General features: G+C 41.5%; 1 protein-coding gene across 1 annotated transcript in view; it reads left to right on the top strand.

Moving 5' to 3' along the window:
• The window catches only part of CMTM6 (CKLF like MARVEL transmembrane domain containing 6), a 29,309-nt gene extending 21,485 nt beyond the window's left edge, over positions 1–7,824 (top strand). The window contains exons 3-4 of the mRNA XM_017887685.1: positions 1,107–1,202; positions 5,036–7,824. Coding sequence (XP_017743174.1) covers positions 1,107–1,202; positions 5,036–5,173 — 234 coding nt within the window. The 3' untranslated portion in view covers positions 5,174–7,824. The remainder of the gene's footprint in view (positions 1–1,106; positions 1,203–5,035) is intronic.
• The last annotated feature ends 14,495 nt before the right edge of the window (positions 7,825–22,319 follow it).

Here is a 22,319-nt window from a genome sequence, read left to right as displayed (position 1 = left end):
CTCCAGAGTAGCTGGGACTACAGGTGCCCACCACCATGCCTGGCTATTTTTTTTTTTTTTTTGGTATTTTTAGTAGAGACAGGGTTTCACCATGTTGGTCAGGCTGGTCTTAAACTCCTGACCTCATGATCTGCCTGCCTTAGCCTCCCAGAGTGCTGGGATTACAGGTGGGAGCCACCGTGCCCGGCCAGTTTTATTGGTATTAGGTTTAGTGGAGTTTGCAGTTCAGAAAACTCAAAAAGTATCAGACTTTGGAGTGGCTATCATTTTACCAAGTTTCCCTTTCTGAATCAAGTATATATGTCATTACTGTTTTCAGTTGGCATATGAGAGCCTTGTGAGATAATGCCCGAGAGAGCACTTGGAAACCCATGAAACATCTCATGATTGTAAGCTGCATTATGATGATATATGGAAGTTTTATGTAGTAGATAAGCTCATCATACAGGCTCACTGTGGATTACCCACTTGGAACAGTTGAAGGCATTATGTTATTCCAGAAAGCTTAAGTGTCTAAAAAACACACTCTTGGCATACTTCTATTTAATAATGGGTGGTTTTAAAATTCTTTCTTTTAGAAAGTGCTTTCAAAGCATTAGAATACTCTCAGAGATGTCATCCTACCATAAAATACTTTGAAAGGAAAGAAAAATGCTTTTTTGCTGGAAGTAAGATGGAATTGTAATAAATGCTTTAGCTTAGATAATTGTATTATGTCCCAGAGAAAAAGAGGCACACACAAACACTTGTACACATGCACACGAGATCTTTTCCGGGACTGTTTTTTTTTTGAGACTGGATAACAAAAAAGTCCCAATTAGCTGGGACTACAGGCTCATGCCACCTCTCCTGGCATAGGGGGCTGTTGTTATTAAAAGATTATCTTGTAATGTGTTCTCTCAATATGCCCAGCCCAGCGTGGGTACTGTTTATTTTACACAGTATTTACTGAATGCCAAGCTTACTGAAAAGTTAGAAGTTTGGGTATGTAAGTTTGGGTTGTATCAAGAAAACAAGCAGCCAGAGCTTTTAAAGTTAAAATGAAAAGTTCATTTCCATGAATCTAACTGTATTGTATTCCTTCTGTGTTTTGTATGTATGCATAGGATTTTATATTACTTTGGGAACAGGATGTGTGTTTTGTTGGCATCCATCATTTTGTTTCCACACATGACAGGACTTCAGCTGAAATTGCTGCTATTGTAAGTACCTTGTATTTTAACATTGCTTATTTTGTTTCCTTAGAAATAGGGAATTTGGAGAGTACTTGACAAGTTATACAGCATGTTAGAGTTGTTTTTCTTTTAACTTATTTTTTAGTGTAATTTTGAATAGAATACCTTAAAGCAAATCAATATGATAGCCTTTGAAACCTGGAGCCTATAGAATTTGACTGAATTTTGTTTAAAAAAAAATCTACTTACTCCACATATCAATGTGTCATTGCTAATGGAAGTGGTAAAATTGACTTTATTATTTTATATTTCTTCACTTTCAGTACAATAAATGCACACCTACATGCCAGGTGCTATTCTAGGTATGGAGAATATATGGGAGAAATTATTCAGAGGCTCAGCCTAGAAAAGGAGACAGAAAAGTAAAATTGTAATGGAGTTTGTTAAATGAACCAATGGAAGTTGTTCTGAGACTGGGTGCTATGGCTCAGGCTTGTAATCCCAGCACTTTGGGAGGCCAAGGTGAGAGAATCACTTGAAGCCAGGAGTTCAAGACCAGCCTGGGCAAGCAACATAGTGAGACCTCATCTCTACAAGAAGAGAAAAAAATTAATAATAAAAAAGTTGGTCTACACAGCAGTTTTCAGTGGGTTATACATATCCTTAAAGGTTCACCAGGACTTTTCAAGGAGTACGAGGCAGAGATAGTTTTGAGGAAATTAATTTCCAGCTTTTTAATCTCCATATGTAATCTTTTTTAAAACTAGTATGTCTGAGAATTTATCTCGGGTGAAGGAGTCTCACCAGCTCTTTTCCACCTTCCCATTCACAGTCGCCACCCACCTTGCCCCCTCAAAAAGAAAAAAAAATTGTGTGTCCTGAATCTTGCTGCATTAGTTCCTTCTCACACTGCTATATAGAAATACCTGAGACTGGGTAACGCATAGAGAAAAGAAGTTTAATTGCCTCTTTTCTGACAACTCTACAGGAAATATAGCAGGGGAGGTCTCAGGAAACTTACAGTCATGGCAGAAGGCAAGGCAGAAGCAGGCACATCTTACGTGGCCAGAGTAGGAGGTAGAGAGAGAGTGGGGAGGTGCTACACAGTTTTAAACAACCAGATCTTTCAATAACTCACTATTACAAGAACAGCACCAAAGGGGAAATCTGCTCCCATGATCCTATCACTTCCAACTAGGCCCCAGCCCCAACATTGGGGATTACAATTTAACATGAGATTGGCTGGGGACGCAGACCCAAACCATATCACTTACTGTGGTGGATTACCCTAAGTTGTAAAACAAAACCCTTGAGTACAACAAAGAGACAGTTGAAAATAAAGATCCAATTTTTATCCGAAATTCTTGGGGCCAGAATTTTTTTTTTTAGAATTCAGAATATTCTGGATTTTAGAAAGGTAGTGCTGTACATATCCTATATTACACAACACCCATTTGAGGGCCTGGGACAGTACCCTGTCATCTAACATTAGTTTATCTGAAGTAAAACATACGAATATTTATAGTAAAAGGGATAAGAAAAGACTGTAAATAGTCTTACTTCGTGTCAATTTTGAGCCAAGTGAATCATGAAAACCTTGAGTTAATTAGTTCTTTGGGTTTCGAAATTGTAAATTAAGGATCATGGCCTTGGACTGGTGCCAGTGCTGCGAACTTGAATGACTAGCAACTGGACAACAAATTGTCTTGCAAGTCAGCTGGTTTCCAACTAATACTTTGTTTTTAACAAAATTGACGTTAGGCGGGGCGTGGTGGCTCACGCCTGTAATCCCAGCACTTTGGGAGGTCAAGGTGGGCGGATCACGAGGTCAGGAGTTTGAGACCACCTTGGTCAACAGAGTGAAACCTTGTCTCTGCTACAAAAATTAGCCGGGCGTGGTGGCGGGCGCCTGTAGTCCCAGCTACTCGAGAGGCTGAGGCAGGAGAATTGCTTGAACCTGGGAGGCGGAGGTTGCAGTGAGCCAAGATTGTGCCACTGCACTCCAGCCTAAGTGACAGAGTGAGACTCTATCTCAAAAAACAAACAAAAAAAACCCCCAAAATTGAAGTTGTAATTAATAGAGTTGTCAGCTAATACATCATTAAAACTGCTTTTTATGATAGAAAACTCAAAAGGAGTTCAGAGAATTGCATGGCTATATTTACCTATTCATATGACAACAGTTTCGTAGCACTTACATGTGTAAAAACAAAACATAGAAGGAAAACTAACACTGAATCTTGATTCATTCTAGCAATAAGCAATATTTATTCATGGGTACATAAACCAGTAGAAGAGAAAAATCAAAGTTTTAATAGGGCTTTATGGTTAATTTCAGTTTAGAATCATTTTTGTTGCAGAGGAGTATGAGATGGTGATAAATAAAATTATGAATATAAAAATAAATTACTATAAAATTCTGTGGGGAAAGTGAAATGAAGTTGAGGAACAATTGAGTTCCAGTGAAAAAATTTACAGCTATAAAAAAAAAATTTGGATTTTAATTAGATGATGTATTCGACTGTCCCAGTATTTGTATTTCACTGGGTATATTTAGTAGTGACTGGTAGTTTAAAAAGCCGATATTTATAATATGCTGGACATTACCTTTTGTAACTATTTAAATTATGAAAAGTTTTACAGACGTAAATGCATGAGGAAGTCCTTTTTGTTTTTTAAATTCAGAAGTATGTAAACATAAGAGCTCTAAGATCGCTTGTCTGAAGTGTATAGTATAGAGGGCCTTATATGGACTGGAGCTCTTTGAGGCGATCAGAGACAGTTTCAAAAACAAGGGTGACATTTGGTCTGAGTTTGATGTATTTAAGAAGATTGCCAGGAAAATAAGGGGATAAATGCCATCAAGTCAAAAATAAAGATTCCAGAGGGAAAAGACTTGGCTTTTGTGGCGGGGATGGGAGGGTGGGAGGCATTGATAATTAAATTTACATTGGATATGTTGGGGATATCTGGCGGAATTAATGAATTTGGAGGTCAGCTTACTTTGTGGTAAAATGAGGTGGAATGCATATTCTTAGAGCGGGGAGGACAGGTCAGGAGACTGCAACAGACTGTAAGAGAATGTTATTAATAAAAATCGTGGAGATAGAGAGTATTAGATTTGGAAGAGACTTTAGCCATCACCTACATCAATTTTCTCTTTTTTACAGAGCACTTATTTGGCCCCCATATCCTTAAGGGTTTTGCTAGTGGAGAAGCTAAATTTGAAGCAGACGCATGGTCTTCTGTCTCTTGATAGAATTCTCAGAATGTTTGATCATATTTTAGAAGAGAACAATTGAGGAAGTGACTTAAGGAAGAGGAAGTAGGTAGTGGCATCGTGCCACTGTGTCATTGCAATGTGACAACTGGAACATGTATTTTATTTAAGTAACTTAACCTAATAGTATCTTCAAAATGGAATTTCTGTTTTGATATTAATAACTTTTTTCATTTTCACCTAGACTGAGTTGCCTAGTCACATTTCCTTATCACATCTGTGGGTCAATCTAACGATGCAAATATTCTTGTGTTCTATATCATTTTTTAGGATTTAATGTTTATCTGTTAACCCTAGTTTCATATATTAGCCCTCCACATATAAACATGCACACATAAGGCAGAACATTAGTACTTTGTGGGACTTTGACTGATAGCCATTATTCTGGAAGTTTTTCTTTTATAACTTCTTTCCATTTTTTGATGACTTAAAAAATTTTTTTTGAACATTAAAGAGTAGTTGTGTATAAGATAAAATTCATAAACATCTTGCTTATATGAAACACTGTCCAAGCCAAGTAGGAAATGTAAGATTATATTCCAAAATTCCTCCTATAACCTTTCCTCATTTTTTTCCTCAGGTGTTTGGATTTATAGCAAGTTTTATGTTCCTACTTGACTTTGTCATTATGCTGTATGAAAAACGACAGGAGTCCCAGCTGAGAAAACCTGAAAATACCACTAGGGCTGAAGCCCTCACTGAACCACTTAATGCCTAAAGACTCTGGGGAGCAGATGTTAACTAAGGTAGTGACTCTGCACTGTGGTGCCCGAGCCCTGGCAGAAGCTCTTGTAAAATTTGTGTAATTGTTTAAACCACTTCTTTCGGAGAGCAAGAGGAAGGTCAAGTAGGCAGTTTGATCAATATTGTGTCAGCCACCACAAATTAGGCCAGATAAGTTAAAAAATTAAAAAAAAATAATGATTGAAACATCTCAAATGGAGATTTTGGTGGGAGGAGGAGAGAACAATTGTATTTTAAATCACACAACTCAAAGGTTGATAAATGATTCTGTCATTCTGTTACAGGTCATTCTTTCACTAGGCTTAGCTTCCAGATGATGCTTTATAGCTGTAAAAACATGATTATATTCATCTACTTAGAAATTGTTTAATTTTTAAATTAATTTGCTTAGCTGTTTGTTTTGATGCTTAGATTAGGTTTTGTTAATGGGAATTTAACATATTTAAGAAACCAATATTTAAAATATTGGTCTAGGTTTTTTTCCTTAACCTATATTACCAGGCTTCACTGTATTTCACTCAGCCTTAAATTTTGCAATATTTTTGGATAACTGTTATTAATTCTTTCTGAGACCTTGGTATAGCCTATAAAATGTATGGAGATGTTGGTATTTTGTATGTATAGAAGCAACAATATCAGCAACTTCGTGTTTATACTGCACCTTGGTTGTTGATGTCAAGTGAGAAAGAGATTGTTTTGTAACACATAAAAAAGTGGAAGAAACTGATACCACAACTAAGGACCAAAGATAAGAAAGACTTTTTGCCCAAAACAGTGAAAGTAATTATAAAAACAAGCTTTGACCACTTACCAAGTATCTGAAGAGATGAGTTCATACTATGATTTAGAAAGTGGTTCAATTCCCCTGTTGGCATATGATAATTTTTGCTAAAATTAATACAGCTCTGTGGGTCTTCCTTAGTGTTTTCTTTGAAGCCAGTCTGTTTTTTTAGGACCCCAGCCTTTCGTTTTTCATCGTTCGAGATGCCTCTTTACTGTCTCCTTATCAGATAGAAATGGAACTATGTGCTGCTGCTTTATCTAGCAGAGGTTGGCCTCTGGCTCTGACGCTTACTTTTTGTCAGTTGTCTTTAGGTGGTCCTGAATCTTGGGCCCTTTTAATTGTGAATATTGTGTAGCAGGATCTTGAGAGTCCTTGTTCTTACATAGGCATTGGTCTAGTTTGTCTTTGGCAAGGAACATCTTAAGAAAGTAAATATCCAGGGAGCCCTGCCCAGACTAATACTGTTGGTGGCATAAGGGAGAATCAAGCCATTCTCAAGAGATAACTTCATAACCAGAGTTGTCTGTTGGCTAGCAGCTGTCACAGGTAGGCAGGACACTTGGGATACGACCTTTCTGTCCAGGTGGTTCACAGACTAGACCTTTCTTCTTCTCCTCCTGGAGTTTTGACCTGGGACTCTAGTGTTAGGATGATGAGCCCATACATCAGGTCCTTCTGCACTTTGGTAGAAGTCTCCCAGGGTAGGTTTCCTATATTTGAAACAGTGGAATCATGTTTCCAGGGATAAAGTTGAATGACCTCATCCTTTTTTTTTTTTTCTCATCTGCCATTTGTGTGTCGTAGATGGGTTTTAGTTGCATGAATGTGGCTAATGTGGTTCTCAGAAATTGGTCAGTATGGCCTGACATAGCTTCTGCTCTGTCTTACTGACTCGGTACCTTTAGGATTTGTGTCAGAGTTTGGATACTAGTGTTAGTGGTAATGTCACCACTATTTAGTTGGGAGATAATGAAACCAATCATGGATGCTGTTTTTATTGGGCATGTCATCTAAGAAAGGAGAAATAGCTGAGTCTTGGGTCTAAGAATAAGGACTGATTCAGAAAACTAGTTTATGATAGGTAGACTAGAGTTTCACATCAAACCATGCCATTGTGATTTTTAATGTCATCTAGACCTATCTAAAATTCAGAGCATATCATCTGGCCTTCCTCAGGGTCACCACCCATGCATTGGGCTTAGTCAAGATTGACAGATACATTCTCATCTGGCCTGTCATATAAAACATCTTGTCATTGAGCTTAAGTTCTGCTTGTTCTGAGGTTTCACCTCCATGTGTTTCATTGGTACAAAAGTGGATTTCTTAGTTGGTCACTTAATTCTTTCTTTTTCAGAAAGATAGTCTGTTCACTGGTAGATTTGGTCACTCTTAGAGTCTTCCTTCACATTGTTTTTTATGGGACCCATGAATGGTTAGCCTTTCTTTTCTATTTTAGCAGGAAATAGGAGTAAAAAGACCATTGTAGTAAATATGTTCAAGGGGAACTTGGGACCAGAAACCACTGTTAACGTACAAAAAATGGCAAACTCAATAAACTCAAATTTAAAATCATTTTTAAATTAATAGTTATGATACATTTAATTTTATATTTTATACAAATAGATTGCTTAGAATGGTTCTCAAGAATTATAAAGGAAATGAACTCAGTACAAAAATTTTATAATTACCTATGTTTTGTTTGGGGGCTGGGAAATGTATTTTTACATTGTTTATAGCCAATCATTTTTATATTTGTCAATTTAAATCTTATGGGTCTTTTTTATCTCTCTTGATGCCAAATTTTATAGTCTTTTTAAATAAATCCATTTAATTAAAATGTTCGTACCTTTGTAAGTGTTTATTACAGAAGTGTGATGTTTAAATGAAAAGCTGTCTCTGTAGTTGTGGGAGTTGCTGCACAATCTTGTTGAGTGCCTATGTAGAATACTAGATTTTGGATATATCTAGGATAGAAAAGAAACAAAACCATTTCCCTGGGCTGTCTCTCTTGTCGGAAAGTTAGAATACACATTTAAACAACATTTTCAGGGAGCCACAGAGGAAGACTTACAAATGCCTTTAAATACTTCCAAAGAAGCAATTTAGACTCTGTCACATTTCTAGATGTGGCTAACAATGCTAAGAACAAAATAGGCACATTCTGTTAGGAACTGTTCAATGATTGGGAAAATGTGAAGCAAAACTAGGGTGGTTTCTGGTAAAACTACAGCTATTTGTGTAGTTTGCGAAATTCCCGCCTCCACCCTCTATGAGAATAACAGGATCTTTATAGTCATCAAGAACTCACCAGGATTTGTACATTCTTCAGAGTTTAGAGTTTTGTTTTGATAAAGAGCATTGTATCAATATGCAATAAGCTTCAAGGAGCAGAAAATCTAATTAAATGTGTCTTAAACAGTAAGAAAAACTTACTTCACAAGACATCTGGGTAGGGCAATTCCACATTGGTAAATTCAGTGGATAAATTATTCTACAAGTACAGTAATGTGTGTCATAGAAATTGATATAATAAAAGGGGGAGGCTGGGCGCAGTGGCTCACGCCTGTAATCCCAGCACTTTGGGAGGCTGAGGCAGGTGGATCACCTGAGGTCAGGAGTTCGAAACCAGCGAGGCCAACATGGTGAAACCCTGTCTCTACTAAAAATGCAAAATTTAGCTGGGTGTGGTGGCACATGACTGTAATCCAAGCTACTTTGGAGGCTGAGGCAGGAGAATCGCTCAAACCCCAGAGGCGGAGGTTGCAGTGAGCTGAGGTCGTGCCATTACACTCCAGCCTGGGCAACAAGTGCAAAACTCCATCTCAAAAAAAAAAAGGAGAAGTATTATCTTTTCCCCAACATTTTATTAGCTACTTTTAGAATTTTTGAATTTTTTTTTGTTTGTTTTGGAGACAGAATCTCGCTATATCCTTCAGGCTGGAGTGCAGTGGCGCCACCTTGGCTCACTGCAACCTCTGCCTCCTGGGTTCAAGCGATTCTCCTGCTTAGCCTTCTGAGTAGCTAGGATTACAGGCGCATGCCACCACACCCTGCTAATTTTTTTGTGTTTTTAGTAGAGACATGGTTTCAACATGTTGGTCAGACTGGTCTCGAACTCCCGACCTCAGGTGATCCGCCTGCCTTGGCCTCCCAAAGTGCTGGGATTCCAGGCATGAGCCACCATGCCCAGCCTGAAATATTTCAAGCACTGGAAGCACAGAGGATAATACCTGTTGTAGACTCCACTCACCTTTAATAGATTATAACATTTTGCCGTATTTGCTTCAAGGTTGTAACTCTGGTTCATTCATTTTTGAATGCTGTTTGGTATTTCATTGTATGAATATGTCACAGTTTACTTACTCTCCTACTGATAGAAAAATTCTAATAGCATTTTCAGCTTTTGACCATCTTAACATTACAGTGAACAAATGTATTTGAACATCTCTTCTTGTGCACATGTGAGAGCTTACATGGTGGGTAAGTACTTAGAAGTTAAATTGTTAGGTGAGTCAGAAGGTACGTTATGATTTCAGCATGACTAAATATTTCCAAATAGATCTCCAAAGGGTAGACCCAGTTTGTATTTCCCTCAGCAGTGAATGAGGTGCTGGTTTCCCCTCTCTTGTCCTGCACTTAATATTAGTTCAATGTAACATTTTTGCTCGTCTGGTACTGAAATGGTGCCTCATTTTTTTTTTTTTGTATTCTTCCTGTTTCTGGTGAACCTGATTGTCTTTTCACTTGTTTATTGACCGTTATTTCTCAGAAATAGAAAAAATAATCTGAAAATTCATATGGAAATGCAGAAGACCCTGGATTGCCAAGGCAATCTTGTGGAAAAAGAACAGACCTGAAATTAGCCAGGCGCAGTGGCCTGCACCTGTGGTCCAATCCACTCAGGAGTGGGAGGATCGCTAGAGTATTCTAACAGCATTTTTGCCCAGGAGTGTGAGGCTGAAATGAGCTGTGATTGTGCCACTGCACTCCAGACTGGGTGACACAGTGAGACCCCATCTTAAAAAAAAGAAAAAAAAAAAAGCCAAGCATAAAACAGTTTTGAAATTGTACTATCAGAAATTTTGAGATGTGATCAAGTCTGTGTTATTAGCATAGGTATTATAAAATACCCAAGAAAGCCAGCAACAGACCTATACATTTATATCCACTTAAACAGAAGCAACATGTATGTCAGAGAAGGGGCCACCTATTGAAACAATAAACTAGATGGTGTGAGGCATTCACACAATACACCAAAACCAAGGTAGCATCAAGTACTAAATATAAGATGTAAACCTTTAAACATTTTAGAAAGTATAGAATATTCCCTTTGTAAATTAATTTTTTATTTATAATTGACAATTTTACATATTTATGGGGTACAGTGATGTTTCAATGTATGTGTGCATTGTATCAAATCAGGGTTTATCATATCCATCACTTTAAACATTTATTTCTTAGTGGTGATAACATTCAAAGTCTTCTAGCTATCTTGAAATACACACTACATCGTTGTTTTTTGAGACAGGGTTGTTTTGTCACCCAGGCTGGAGCACAGTGCAGTCTTGACCCCCTGGGTTCAAGCATTCCTCCCACCTCAGCGCCCCCAAGTAGCTAATTTTGTAGTTTTTGTAGAGACGAGCTTTGCCATGTTGTCCCAGCTGGTCTTGAATTGCTGGGCTCAAGCGATCCTACCAAAGTGTCGGAATTACAAGGGTGAGCCACCACTGGCCCACCTACATTATTCATTACTATAGTCACTCAGCTGTATAATAGAACACCAGAATTTATTCTTCCTGTCCAACTGTAACTTTGTATCCATTGACCAACCTCTCCCAGTCCCCACTCCTGCAAACTCACTACCCTCCCCAGACTCTGGTAACCATTATTCTACTCTCTAATTCTATGAAATCAACTTTTTTAGATTCCACAGATGAATGAGATCATGTGGTGTTTGTCTTTCTGTGCCTGGCTTATTTCACTTAACATAATGTCCTCCAGGTTCATCCATGTTGCTGCAAAAAAAAAAAAAAGCAGGATTTCATTGTTTTATGATTGACCAGTATTCCATTGTGTATATATATACACACACACATGCCACGTTTTCTTTAGTCATCTGTAGATGGACATTTGGATTGATTTTGTATCTTGGCTATTGTAAATAGCACTGCAATAAATATGGGAGTGCAGATAGCTCTTTGACATACTGATTTCACTACCATTGAATATATTCCCAGTAATTACACTGCTGGATCATATGGTAGTTCTGTTTTAATTTTTTGAGGAACCTCCATACTGTTTTCATAATGGCTGTACTCATTTACATTCCCACCCACAGTGCGTAAGAGTTTCCTTTTCTCTACATCCTTGCCAACATTTGTTTTTTTTTGTCTTTTTTTTTTTTTTGAGACAGAGTCTTGCACTGTCGCCCAGGCTGGAGGGCAGTGGCGTGATCTTGGCTCACTGCAACCTCCACCTCCGGGGTTCAAGGGATTCTCCTGCCTCAGCCTCCCGAGTAGCTGGGAAGACAGGCACGCACCACCACGCCCAGCTAATTTTTGTATTTTTAGTAGAGATGGGGTTTCACAGTGTTGGCCAGGATGATCTCGATCTCTTGACCTCATGATCCACCCACCTTGGCCTCCCAAAATTCTGGGATTACAGGCATGAGCCACTGGCAGCCGGCCCTATTTTTTGTCTTTTTAATAGTCGTCAATGAGATCATAGTTCATTGTGGCTTGATTTGTATTTCTCTGATGATTGGTGATATTGAACATTTTTTTCATCTATCTGTTGGCCATTTGTATGTCTTTTCTTGAGAAATGTCTATATAGGCGTTTTGAGCATTAGTTTTTTTTTGTTCTTTGTTTTTTGTTTTGTTTTGTTTTGTTCTGGGTTATTGAGCTGTTTGAGTTTCTTGTGTTTTCTGGATATTAACATCTTATCAGATGGATAGTTTGCAAGTACTTTTCTCCCATTCTATAGATTGTCTCTTCACTCTATTGATTGTTTCCTTTGCTGGGCCACAGCTTTTTGGTTTAATGTAATTCCATCTGTCTATTTTTGCTTTCATTGCCTGTGCTTTGGAGGTCTTATTCAAAAAATCCTTGCGCAGTCCAATTTCATGAAGCATTTTCCATTTTCTTGTAGTTTCGCAGTTTCAGATCTTTTAAGTCTACAATCCATTTTGAGTTGATTTTCATATATGGTGAGAGAGGGGTCTGTTTCATTTTTCTGCATATGGATATCTAGTTTTCCCAGCACTGATTTATTGATTTCCCAAGTTACCATTAACCAGCACCATTTATTTAAGAGATTGTCTTTTCCCCAATGTATGTTCTTGGTTCCTTTCTCAAATATCAGTTGGCAGTAAATGCATGGATTTATTTCTGGGTTCTCTGTTCTATTTCCTTGGTCTGTGTACCAACCTCCAAATTTGTCCTTCCTTCCCTCTTTCCCTCCCTTCCTCTGTCCTTTCCTTCCTACCTCCCTCCCTCTGTCCCTCCCCTCCCTCTCAGCAGGGTCTTACTCTGTTGCCCATGCTGGAGTGCAGTGGTGTGCTCTAGCTCACTACATCACTGCAGCCTTGAACTCCTGGGCTCAAGCAATCCTCCCACCTCAGTCTCCCAAGTAGCTGGGACTACCAGTACACACCACCATACCTGGCCACCTTTTACAAATTTTTTGTAGAGATAGACCTCACCTATCTCTTGCTTTTTTCTTGGAATTGCATTTAATTGGAAGATTAACTAATTAACTAATTAATTAATTTTGGGGGAAAATGGCATCTTACTGGTTGAACTTCACGTTCATGAACATAGAATCTCCATTGATTTAGGTCTTTTATTGTTTTTCAGCAATTTTCTTTTGTTTTCATAAAGGTCTTACATATCTTTAGTCAGATTTATCCTAGATACCTTATTTTTATAGTTACCGGAATGAGATATTTATAAGAAGTTACATATTCTGATTAGCAAATTACATATTCTGATATGCATACTAGCATATTACTAGTAAAAGTAACAGAAGATGTCAGCGGGTTTGCTGAATATAAGATCATTCATCGGGGTAATCCCCAGACTTGGGAGCGAGAGGGTGGATCACGGAGGTCAGGAGATCGAGACCATCCTGGCGAACACGGTGAAACCCGTCTCTAACTAAAAAATAACAAAAAACAGCCCGGGGAGGGTGGGCGGGCCGCCTGTAGTCCCAGCTACCCGGGAGGGCGCTGAGCAAGAGAATGCGTGAACCTGGGAGGCGGAGCTTTGCCAGTGAGCTGAGATCCCGGCCACTGCACTCCCAGGCCCGGGTGACAAGAGCGAGACTCCGTCTTCAAAAAAAAAAAAAAAAAAAAAAAAAAAAAAAAAAGAGATCAATAATCAAAAATCAATTGCATTCCTAATACTCTACACACCTCTACTAGTTCGTCTATGGATTTCTGTCAGATATCTCACATTCTGGATTTATAATTTCTGTTATCATGTTATTTAACTTATTCCTTTATTTCCATATTTCCTGTAAACTGAAAGATAGCCCTAAAGGCATGCTTAAATTCAGATTAAACTTTTTTTTTCTGTATTCTCTGGTAATAACCACACTCAGTGCACACTTAGTGGGGTCAGGTGCTGACCATGTGTTCCCCACTCACTGTGAGGTTTCCCATCAACTTTTTAACTAAAAGGTTTCATCCATGGATCTTTGCCTCAATCAGTTGCTTTGTTAGCAGTTGCAAAATAGCAACTTTATAATTCTGTAATTCCTGCCACTTTTCTTTGCTAGAATTCCTCAGTAATAACATACTATCAAATTTTTAGCATGCATATTTGATTTTATAAGGATTTGTAATATTAATCAGAACTCCTGCTCATCTCCTGAATGATACTAAGAGACCTTAGAATTAATGGCCATCAGTTCTTCTCATGTACTATGTTGTTACTGCCTAGTATTTTACATTTATCTTAGCAACTTCCTAAATTAACTATTAATGTTGTTTTATGCAGTCATTACTTATTTAGGTTTACCAACATAGTTTAGTCTTTGCATCCCACCTTATTTTTGGTTACTGTTTTCTAACTTCAGTGTTGGATGTCCTTTCTGCAAGAGTGAAATTTCATTTTGCCCTTAGTCTTAAACATAGCTAAGGTGGGTATAGAATTCTAGATTGATAATATTTTTTCTCATTACTTCAAAGATATTATGTTATTCCATTGTCATCTGGCCCCTGATGTTGCAAAAAGCATGAGGTCAGCCTGCATTCATACTAGGTAATCTTTGGTTCTTTAAGATTGTATCTTTGAATTTGGTATTGAGTTTCACTGGAGATGTCTGTGGATTTATTTTTATTTAACTTGCTGGGGATGTGTTGTGCTGCTTTAATCTGAGGAATGAAATTGAATTTCTGCAAAATTCTCATCTATTTTCACTTTGAAATTTTCTTATTTTCTCTCTTGTTCTAGAGTCCTTATGAGATGTATGTGGGACTTTCTCATTCAGTCCTCTAATATTTAACCTTCCGATTTTTTTTCTACTTTTTTATCTCTCTGTACTACAGATATTTGAAGATGGATGATAGCCTCAAACGCTAATTTTGTTTCTTAAGCTGTTTTTAACTTATTCATTTAATTTTAACTAATTTGCTATTTAGCAAGTCTGTTGAGTTTTTGACTTCATTTACTACATTTTCTTTGAAACCATTCTATTAAGATCTTAAGTTCTTTTGGTGCTAATTCTCCTGTTTGTTGGATTTATGGAGTCTTCCTTCTCATATTGGTTCCATTTTATCATTTGGGAGTGTGACTCTAAGTTTCCCGTGGCTCAGTCCTTTTTATTTGATCCTCAGGTACTTAATCACCTCTGTACTTGGCATAGCCTCTGGATACCTTGCCTAGCCACCTGTTGCCCTCCTTCTCTCATCTGAAGTCAGAACATTTAATGCCCAGAAGGATTGTTCCACTAAAAGCAGAATGGGACCTGCCGTTGGCACTGGACAAACCCATGTCAATCTATTGCTTTTCCTTTGGAATCCTCTTACGTTAAACCTCAGGTTTATGTGGGCAACAGAGAAACCAGCCTCTGTGGGTAGGTGGCATGGATGCAGACCCTGAAGTTTTAAATCACCCTTGGGTCCAGGTGCGGTGGCTCACGCCTGTAGTCCCAGCACTTTGGGAGGCCAAGACGGGCAGATCACTTGAGCTCAGGAGTTTGAGACCAGCCTGGGCAACATGGCGAAACCCCATCTCTATCAAAAATACAAAAAACTAGCCGGGCTTGACGGTGCAAACCTGTAGTCCCAGCTACTTGGGAGGCTGAAGCGGGAGGTGGAGGTTGCAGTGAACCGAGGTTGTGCCACTGCACTCCAGCCTGGGTGACAGTGAAACACCATCTCAAAAAAAAAAAAAAAAAAAAAATCACCCTTGGCACCTTCTGTATCTGTCACCACAAAAAATGATGAATACGGTCACCCCAAAACTCGGTGGTTTAAAACAAAAACTAGTTCATGGGTCTATGGTTATGGTTTAGGCCGCAGGGCTCTTACATGTCTGGGTGCAGGCTCACTGGTGATGGGAAGCTCACGCTTCTGGGTCAGCTTGTTGTCAGCTGGGGAAACTGGCCCCCCGTGTGTCTCTCATATCCCTTCCGCAGGCAAGCCTGGGAATATTCACATGGCCGTGGCACAGGGGCAACAGGGACAAGCCCCCAAAGGTAAGTCGTTTTCAGGCCGCTTTTATCACATTCATTAGCATTCCCAAGCCCAGGGTCAGAGGGAGGAGGTTCTACAGAGTGAGGGGCAAAGGGCATGGTAAAGGGAGGGATGGAGGATGGGGCCGTTCTTCAGCAGGCACTCATTCCTTGTATCCCACTCATCTATCTATTTCCTTGAACTTGTGCCCTTAAAATCAAGAGCAGTCGCTCCTGCCATCAGTGAGCATTCTCTGATTAAAGAATATTTTTACTGAACAAGGGAATACGTTCACACAGTGAAATACAGAAATTCTCTACTGAGATGGAAAGCTGTCTAGCTTAATATGACATTGTGCTTCGTAGTACAGATAGGAGTAACGCACTGGGGGAAACGAGCAGATTAGAAGTTGAGTATGCAGCCTGGGCAGCATGGCAAAACCCTGTCTCTACAAAAAATATGTAAACATTAGCCAGGCATGGTGGCATGTGCCTGGAGACCTCGCTACTTGGGAGACTGAAGTGGGAGGATCACCTGAGCCTGGGAGTTCGAGGCTGCAATGAGCTGAGATCACGCCACTGCACTCCAGCCTGGGTGACAGAGTGAGACCTTGTCTCAAAAAAAAAAAAAAAAAAGTTGAGTACGCACAGTTCCCCAAGCTTTCATTATCCTACAATTTATGCTGGACATAAAGAGCCTACATGCAGAGAGGGACCTGACCCGTGGTGCTTCACGTGTTGATAGGGAAGTTGGAGGAGGCAACAGTAATTATGCAATTTTATAAGAATGAAAGCCCCTGGTAGAGTAATAAATGGCTTTATTCAAAAAGGGGCTCTTCCAAAGGTTCAGGGGCTAGACTTAGTATGTTAGTCCACTGCGCTGATTTGGACCTTTTGAGCCATCTCTCCAATAAGCTACTATAATGAGGGAGGAAACAAACCTCCAAATTTGTCTTAACCCCTGACCTTTGGGGTTCTACAGCTGGGCTGGGTCACGGGTGGCATATTTAACAACATGAGAACTGGAAGAGTAGTAGAATCTGGACATTTGGGACTGTTGTTCATACCTGTAATAGAAAAAGAGAGAGTGATTCACTTCCCCTTGGCCCCCATGCTCTAGGGTCAAACATTTACACCAGATCAGTTGGGATCTGTCATCCTGTCTTAGGGATTACTCAGGTTGTCCTTTTTTCTGGACCCACAAGCTGCCATTTTGTTGTAAATACATAGCAGGCAGAGGAAGGTGGCCATAGAACACCTGATTAATAGAGTATCCAAGTTTTAGTCTGTCCACAGAAATCAGAACAAAATGAACCATTCGTCTGTTTATCCATTGAAGGGAGCTCGGGTAAGCAGAGGGGATTATCAGCTTGTACAACTTGTAAATAGATGAAGATGGACCAGCTGTCCCTGTAGAAGTCCTCATTGAAGAGTCCAGTATAGTTGGCAAATAATACAGTCTTTGCAGTTAAACATGGCCTCCATAATTGATCACTGGGCATCTCAATCCTTTATGGTGGTTCCATGCCTATGGTGGATTTGAGCACAGGTTGATCGGTCTGTAATGGAGGTGATGGCCACGTATGTTTGATTGACTTTTTCACTCTAAATGCTTTTCACTGGATGTGGTTGCTTCATATAACCATATAGATCAATACTGAGTTTGTAATTAAATCGTTACACGTCCCCAAGGTAGGTGCCACCCAATATATGGTATGTCTTCTCTGGTCCAGTCCTGGTTGGCCCAAAGATCTGACCATACAGATGGGCCATTAGTGGCAGTCCATGCAGCATGTTTAATCTTAGGGCAGGATTCTCTGTGGTCAGATGTCCCATCTGGAGTTCAGCCCATCGCACAGAGTGCGCACAGCTGTGGGCCACCACCCTTGCGCCATCACTGGATGGCTGTAGCATTCCAAAGGCCCTGCTCGCTCGGAGGTGGCTGAGCTCTTTCTTCAGTGATGCTTTCTTGTCAGGTGGCCTGTTTCATAGGTGGCACCTTCATTAAACCAGCAGTTTTGGTAAAACAGTAGGAAAGACACTATTTTTGTCTCCTGCGTGGGCCACCACCTGTTTGGCCCACCCAGAAGATGGCTGAAGGCTGAGGAGCTGGGTTTGGCCCTTAATTGGAAGATCCATTTTCTTCTCGTGATGGGATGTTCTGGAGCTTGTCCCACCCATTTATGAAACTTAGTTCAGAATTGCAGGATGAGAATGTCAAGTTGAAGACGGTTTTGGGTAGGTAGGGCTCAGTGATGCTGGCAGTTGCTTCTCAGCAGCAGGAAGAAGTCTTCAAGTTCACAAGATCGAAGCCTAGAAAAACCAGAGAAGTCTGGTTTGCCAAAGGCTCTAATTAACCGTGCAGTTAGTCCCAGACCCCTGTAGTTCCTTGAGGTCCGAAGGAAATAGAGGCTCTAGGGCAAGGCTTCTTTTACTGCTTTCTGGGCTGATTCTAAGATTCTTTGTTGTTTGGGCCCTCGCGCAAATGTGGCCACATGTCTCATGACTTGGGGGATGGAAGCTATAGGAATATTCCTAGGTTTGGGATGTACTGTCTGGCAGCCAGTTTTGCTGCAGGGTCACATTTTTTTTTTCTTCTTCTTCTTCTTTTCTTTTTTTTTGTAGTTTGTGGCTATTACAAAGTTTTTATTTAATTGTGAAGTATCTATCTGAGCTGCGACACAGCCCCCAAGATGGCCACTTGAAAGGCAGAGCGCTTGGGTTTTATCCTTGCTCAGGGCCCACCTGTCTTTCGTCAGTGGTGCTGGGTGGCATGTGTTCTCTGTGCAGACATGATGGAAATGCCTGCCCATACACCACCAGTTCACACTGTACTGGATTTGTCCAACCCACTGATGCCATATCACTGGGAAATTCAGGGCAATAAAAGTGTGCTATATGCTGTGCTGGTGAAAGCAGGGGGATCTAAAATAATGCATTAGCAACACCCTAGGTTGCAAACCAAGTACCAGGTAGGATGGCAACAAAACATTCCTTCACTTTTATTATGTCAGCACAATGGAAACAAAAGGTGGCCACACTCTTGTTGAAGCTTCCCTAATCCACAGTAGAGTTCCCAGCATCCGTTCGACAGACAGGGATGTTCAGCTTAAAGAAAGCTCTGTATAGGCCAGGTGCAGTGGCTCCTTTGGGAGGCTGAAGCGGGTGGGTCACCTGAGGTTGGGAGTTCGAGACCAGCCTGACCGACATGGAGAAACCCTATCTCTAGTAAAAATACAAAAAAAATCAGCCAGGTGTGGTGACTCATGCCTGTAATCCCAGCTACTCGGGAGGCTGAAGTAGAAGAATTGCTTGAACCTGGGAGGCGGAGGTTGTGGTGAGCCGGGATCGCACCATTGCACTCCAGCCTGGGCAACAAGAGCAGAACTCCATCTCAAAGAAAGAAAGCTCTGTATAGCACCTCTTGTCGGTATAAAACCTGTGTGAGAAGACCAGATACTTTTTCTTCTCCCAGAAAGAGGCATTGTTTCAAATGTTATGCTTGGCAAGCTTTATGAGTAACGCCATCCTTGGGTATGCATCTGACTGCTCCTGATATGAGTCACCAACAGGGCTCACAATAAATGTATCCAGTGAACAAGTTCTTGCAAAAGAGAAGCACCATCCAGGCACGCACACACACACAAACACACACACACACCCACCCACCCTACCTCACAAAACCGCAGCTAGTACGTAGTAAGTTTAGGAATATTTAGGGCTTCCTCCTGGGTGGGAGTGAATCAGGGGACGCAACCCCATATCTAATTCTTGTCCCTCTGCTGTCGTTTGCCCCAGACTGAGTTGTATCAGCTCAGACTTAGATCTTTGCTCCACAGGAACTGTGACATCCACTCCAGGTTTTGTATCAGGTCATCTGCTGTTCTGAGCACCCTTAGAGCCCCCTGGCTAGTCCAGCTCTGCCTGTCTCTTTCATTCCATCCATACCTGGCTTTCAGCCATAATGTGTGTTAATCGGGGTTTTTTTCTGGGCTTTTTTTCCTGACATTCAGTGGCCTCATTACTCAGGGCTTGCATTTTGTAAGAAATCCACCTCTTGTTCAAATGACTGACTTGTTTGAGAAGTTTAGTGGCTGAAGACTCGTTTTGTCTCACCTATCCCTCTGGGGCCTTGAGGACTTTCTCTTTCCAGTCCCCTGGCCAATCAGCCAAGCCGTTCACCACTCCCTGAGTCTGTATATTTTCTTTCCAGCGGATGATCAGATGCACTGCCCAGAGCTTTGCCCATTGGGAGTGTTTCCTTTCATTGTTTCTTTCAAGGCTACCCCTGGAATAAGGCTATTAGTGCAGCCAGCACACATTTTCAGCTTGTATCCACGTGGTCCGCTGAGCCATCATCATGAGTGAACCAGGGAAGGAGAGTGAGCCAATATGAGGATATTACTGAGTTAGCCACCACTGTGTGATTGGTTCCTCGATCCCACAGGACTGTCCTCTGAGAAGCTGTGTAAAATGTGCCTCAGGGTGGTCTGGTCCAGGAGAGAAGGAGGAAGAATGCACGCACTGGTTCCTGTGTCCCATTGGTCGGTGTTACCACACAAGGAGTGAATTCCCCTGCACTTGCGAGTTGCACTGTGTGGCCACTGAGCAGGTCCCATGGCAGTGTCCACAGGAAAGTGCCAAGGTGACAGTTGAAGGCCCAAAGCACAGCTATCAGGTTATGCTGGCATGACATGGTCATAGGCCTTGCAGGGCTGGCACTGCAGTGGTGGCTGGATCAAGGGATACGTGAGGCCAAGAGGATGTAACATGTTGCATAATGGTAAGTGAATAAAGTCCTGGAAGATTACATACAGTGTGGTATCTTTTCCATTTAATTATGAAGTACCAAGATTACAAGATAATGCAAACCCTTGATGAATGGGGGATCTGGGAGGTTACCTTGGGAGGGGAAAGATGGGAGGGTGATGAGCTGAAGAAGCATATTGTTACAGTTAAATGTAAGTTGTCACGATTCTAGCTTCAGTGCTGACTACAAACAAAAATAGGGAGGGAGGGAGGAAGGAGGCCATGCATGGACCATGATTAGAGTGTAAGAGTGTTATAAACTCCGGATGATGATTAGTCTGTGTACCTGAGGTTCAAATAAAATGTGCAGGCCGGGCGCGGGGGCTCATGCCTGTAATCCCAGCACTTTAGGAGACCGAGGCCAGTGGATCATGAGGTCAGGAGTTTGAGAACAGCCAGACCAACATGGTGAAATCTCTTCTCTACTAAAGTACAAAAATTAGCCGGGCGTGGCGGTGGGCGCTTTTAATCCCAGCTACTGGGAAGGCTGAGGCAGGAGAATTGCTTGAATCTGGGAGGTGGAGGTTGCAGTGAGCCGAGATCGTGCCACTGGACTCCAGCCTGGGTGACAGAGTGAGACTGTCTCAAAAAAAAAAACAAACAAAAAACAAAAAACAAACCCAAAAAACAACAAAAAAACACACGTGCAAGTGGATGCTTCTAATGTGAACCCTGAACTTAGCTTTCCAGAGGTGTGGCTCTCCGCAAGGGATGCGGCGGCGATGCTTCCCGATGGCCACCAGGGGACGTGCGTGGCCAAGAGCGGGCGCGTCGCGCGGGCTCCCGCAGCCACCTGTGCGGTGGGTTTTGTTTTCGCTACAGGAGAGCTGTGTCCAGCTGGGAGGAGTGGCAGCAGGCACAGCTGTTGGCCGGGGACCCCGGGGGCTCCCCAGGGAGGGCCTCCGCCCAGCGCGCTGCCCCTGGGTTGGGGAGGAAGCATCTGCCAGACCGGCGGGGCCCCGACTTCCCCGAGAACTGCGAAGACCCTGGGGCAAGCGCTGGAGGGCCCTCCCGGGAAGGGTCGCTAAACGGGGGCAGGCTGCTGCAGCTAGGCCCCAGCAGGTGTGTTTGGCTTGGAGTATATCTTTGAAAAGATACTTGGCAACATTTAAAAATCGGCAACTGTTTAGCCTGGAAATCCAGATGACCATTTCTCTGGGTCACTTGGGGCATCTGGCAGCACTTGGACAGCAGCTCGCTCCACACGCACCCCTGCCCGGCTGATGAGATTTGTCATAGTTTTGGTCAAATCAGTATGCCGCGTGACGATTATTCTGGCTATTATCACTATTCAGAACTGAGCCAAGTGGCACACTTCATGCTGTGGTAACATTTCCTTTTTTGCACAACTCTACGTGGAGTATTATTATTATTATTATTATTATTTTATCTTTTTGAGACGGAGTTTTGCTCTTGTTGCCCAGGCTGGAGTGCAATGGTGTGATCTCGGCTCACCGCAACCTCTTCGCCTCCCGGGTTCAAGTGATTCTCCTGCCTCAGCCTCCTGAGTAGCGGGGATTACAGGCATGCACTACCATGCCCGGCTAATTTTGTCTTTTTAGTAGAGATGGGGTTTCACCATGTTGGTCAGGCTGGTCTGGAACTCCCGACCTCAGGTCATCAGCCCACTTCAGCCTCCCGAAGTGCTGAGATTACAGGCGTGAGCGACCGCACTCGGCCTATGTTGTTTTCTATGTACATAGAATATGGCAATAAAACCCAAACAGTCCACTGGTTGTCTCCCCAGCCCTCCTCCTACCTGGGCCCTTTCCATCCACCTGGTGCCCGGTGGTTCCTGGCATTGCCCTTTATGTGAGTGGTTTCCACTTTTTTTTTTTTTTTTTTTTTT

This window comes from Rhinopithecus bieti, unplaced genomic scaffold (genome assembly GCF_001698545.2).
Source record: "Rhinopithecus bieti isolate Rb0 unplaced genomic scaffold, ASM169854v2 scaffold_17429, whole genome shotgun sequence".
NCBI lineage: Eukaryota > Metazoa > Chordata > Mammalia > Primates > Cercopithecidae > Rhinopithecus > Rhinopithecus bieti.
Note: the sequence above shows the minus strand (reverse complement) of the source record. Positions and strands in the feature narration are given on the sequence as shown.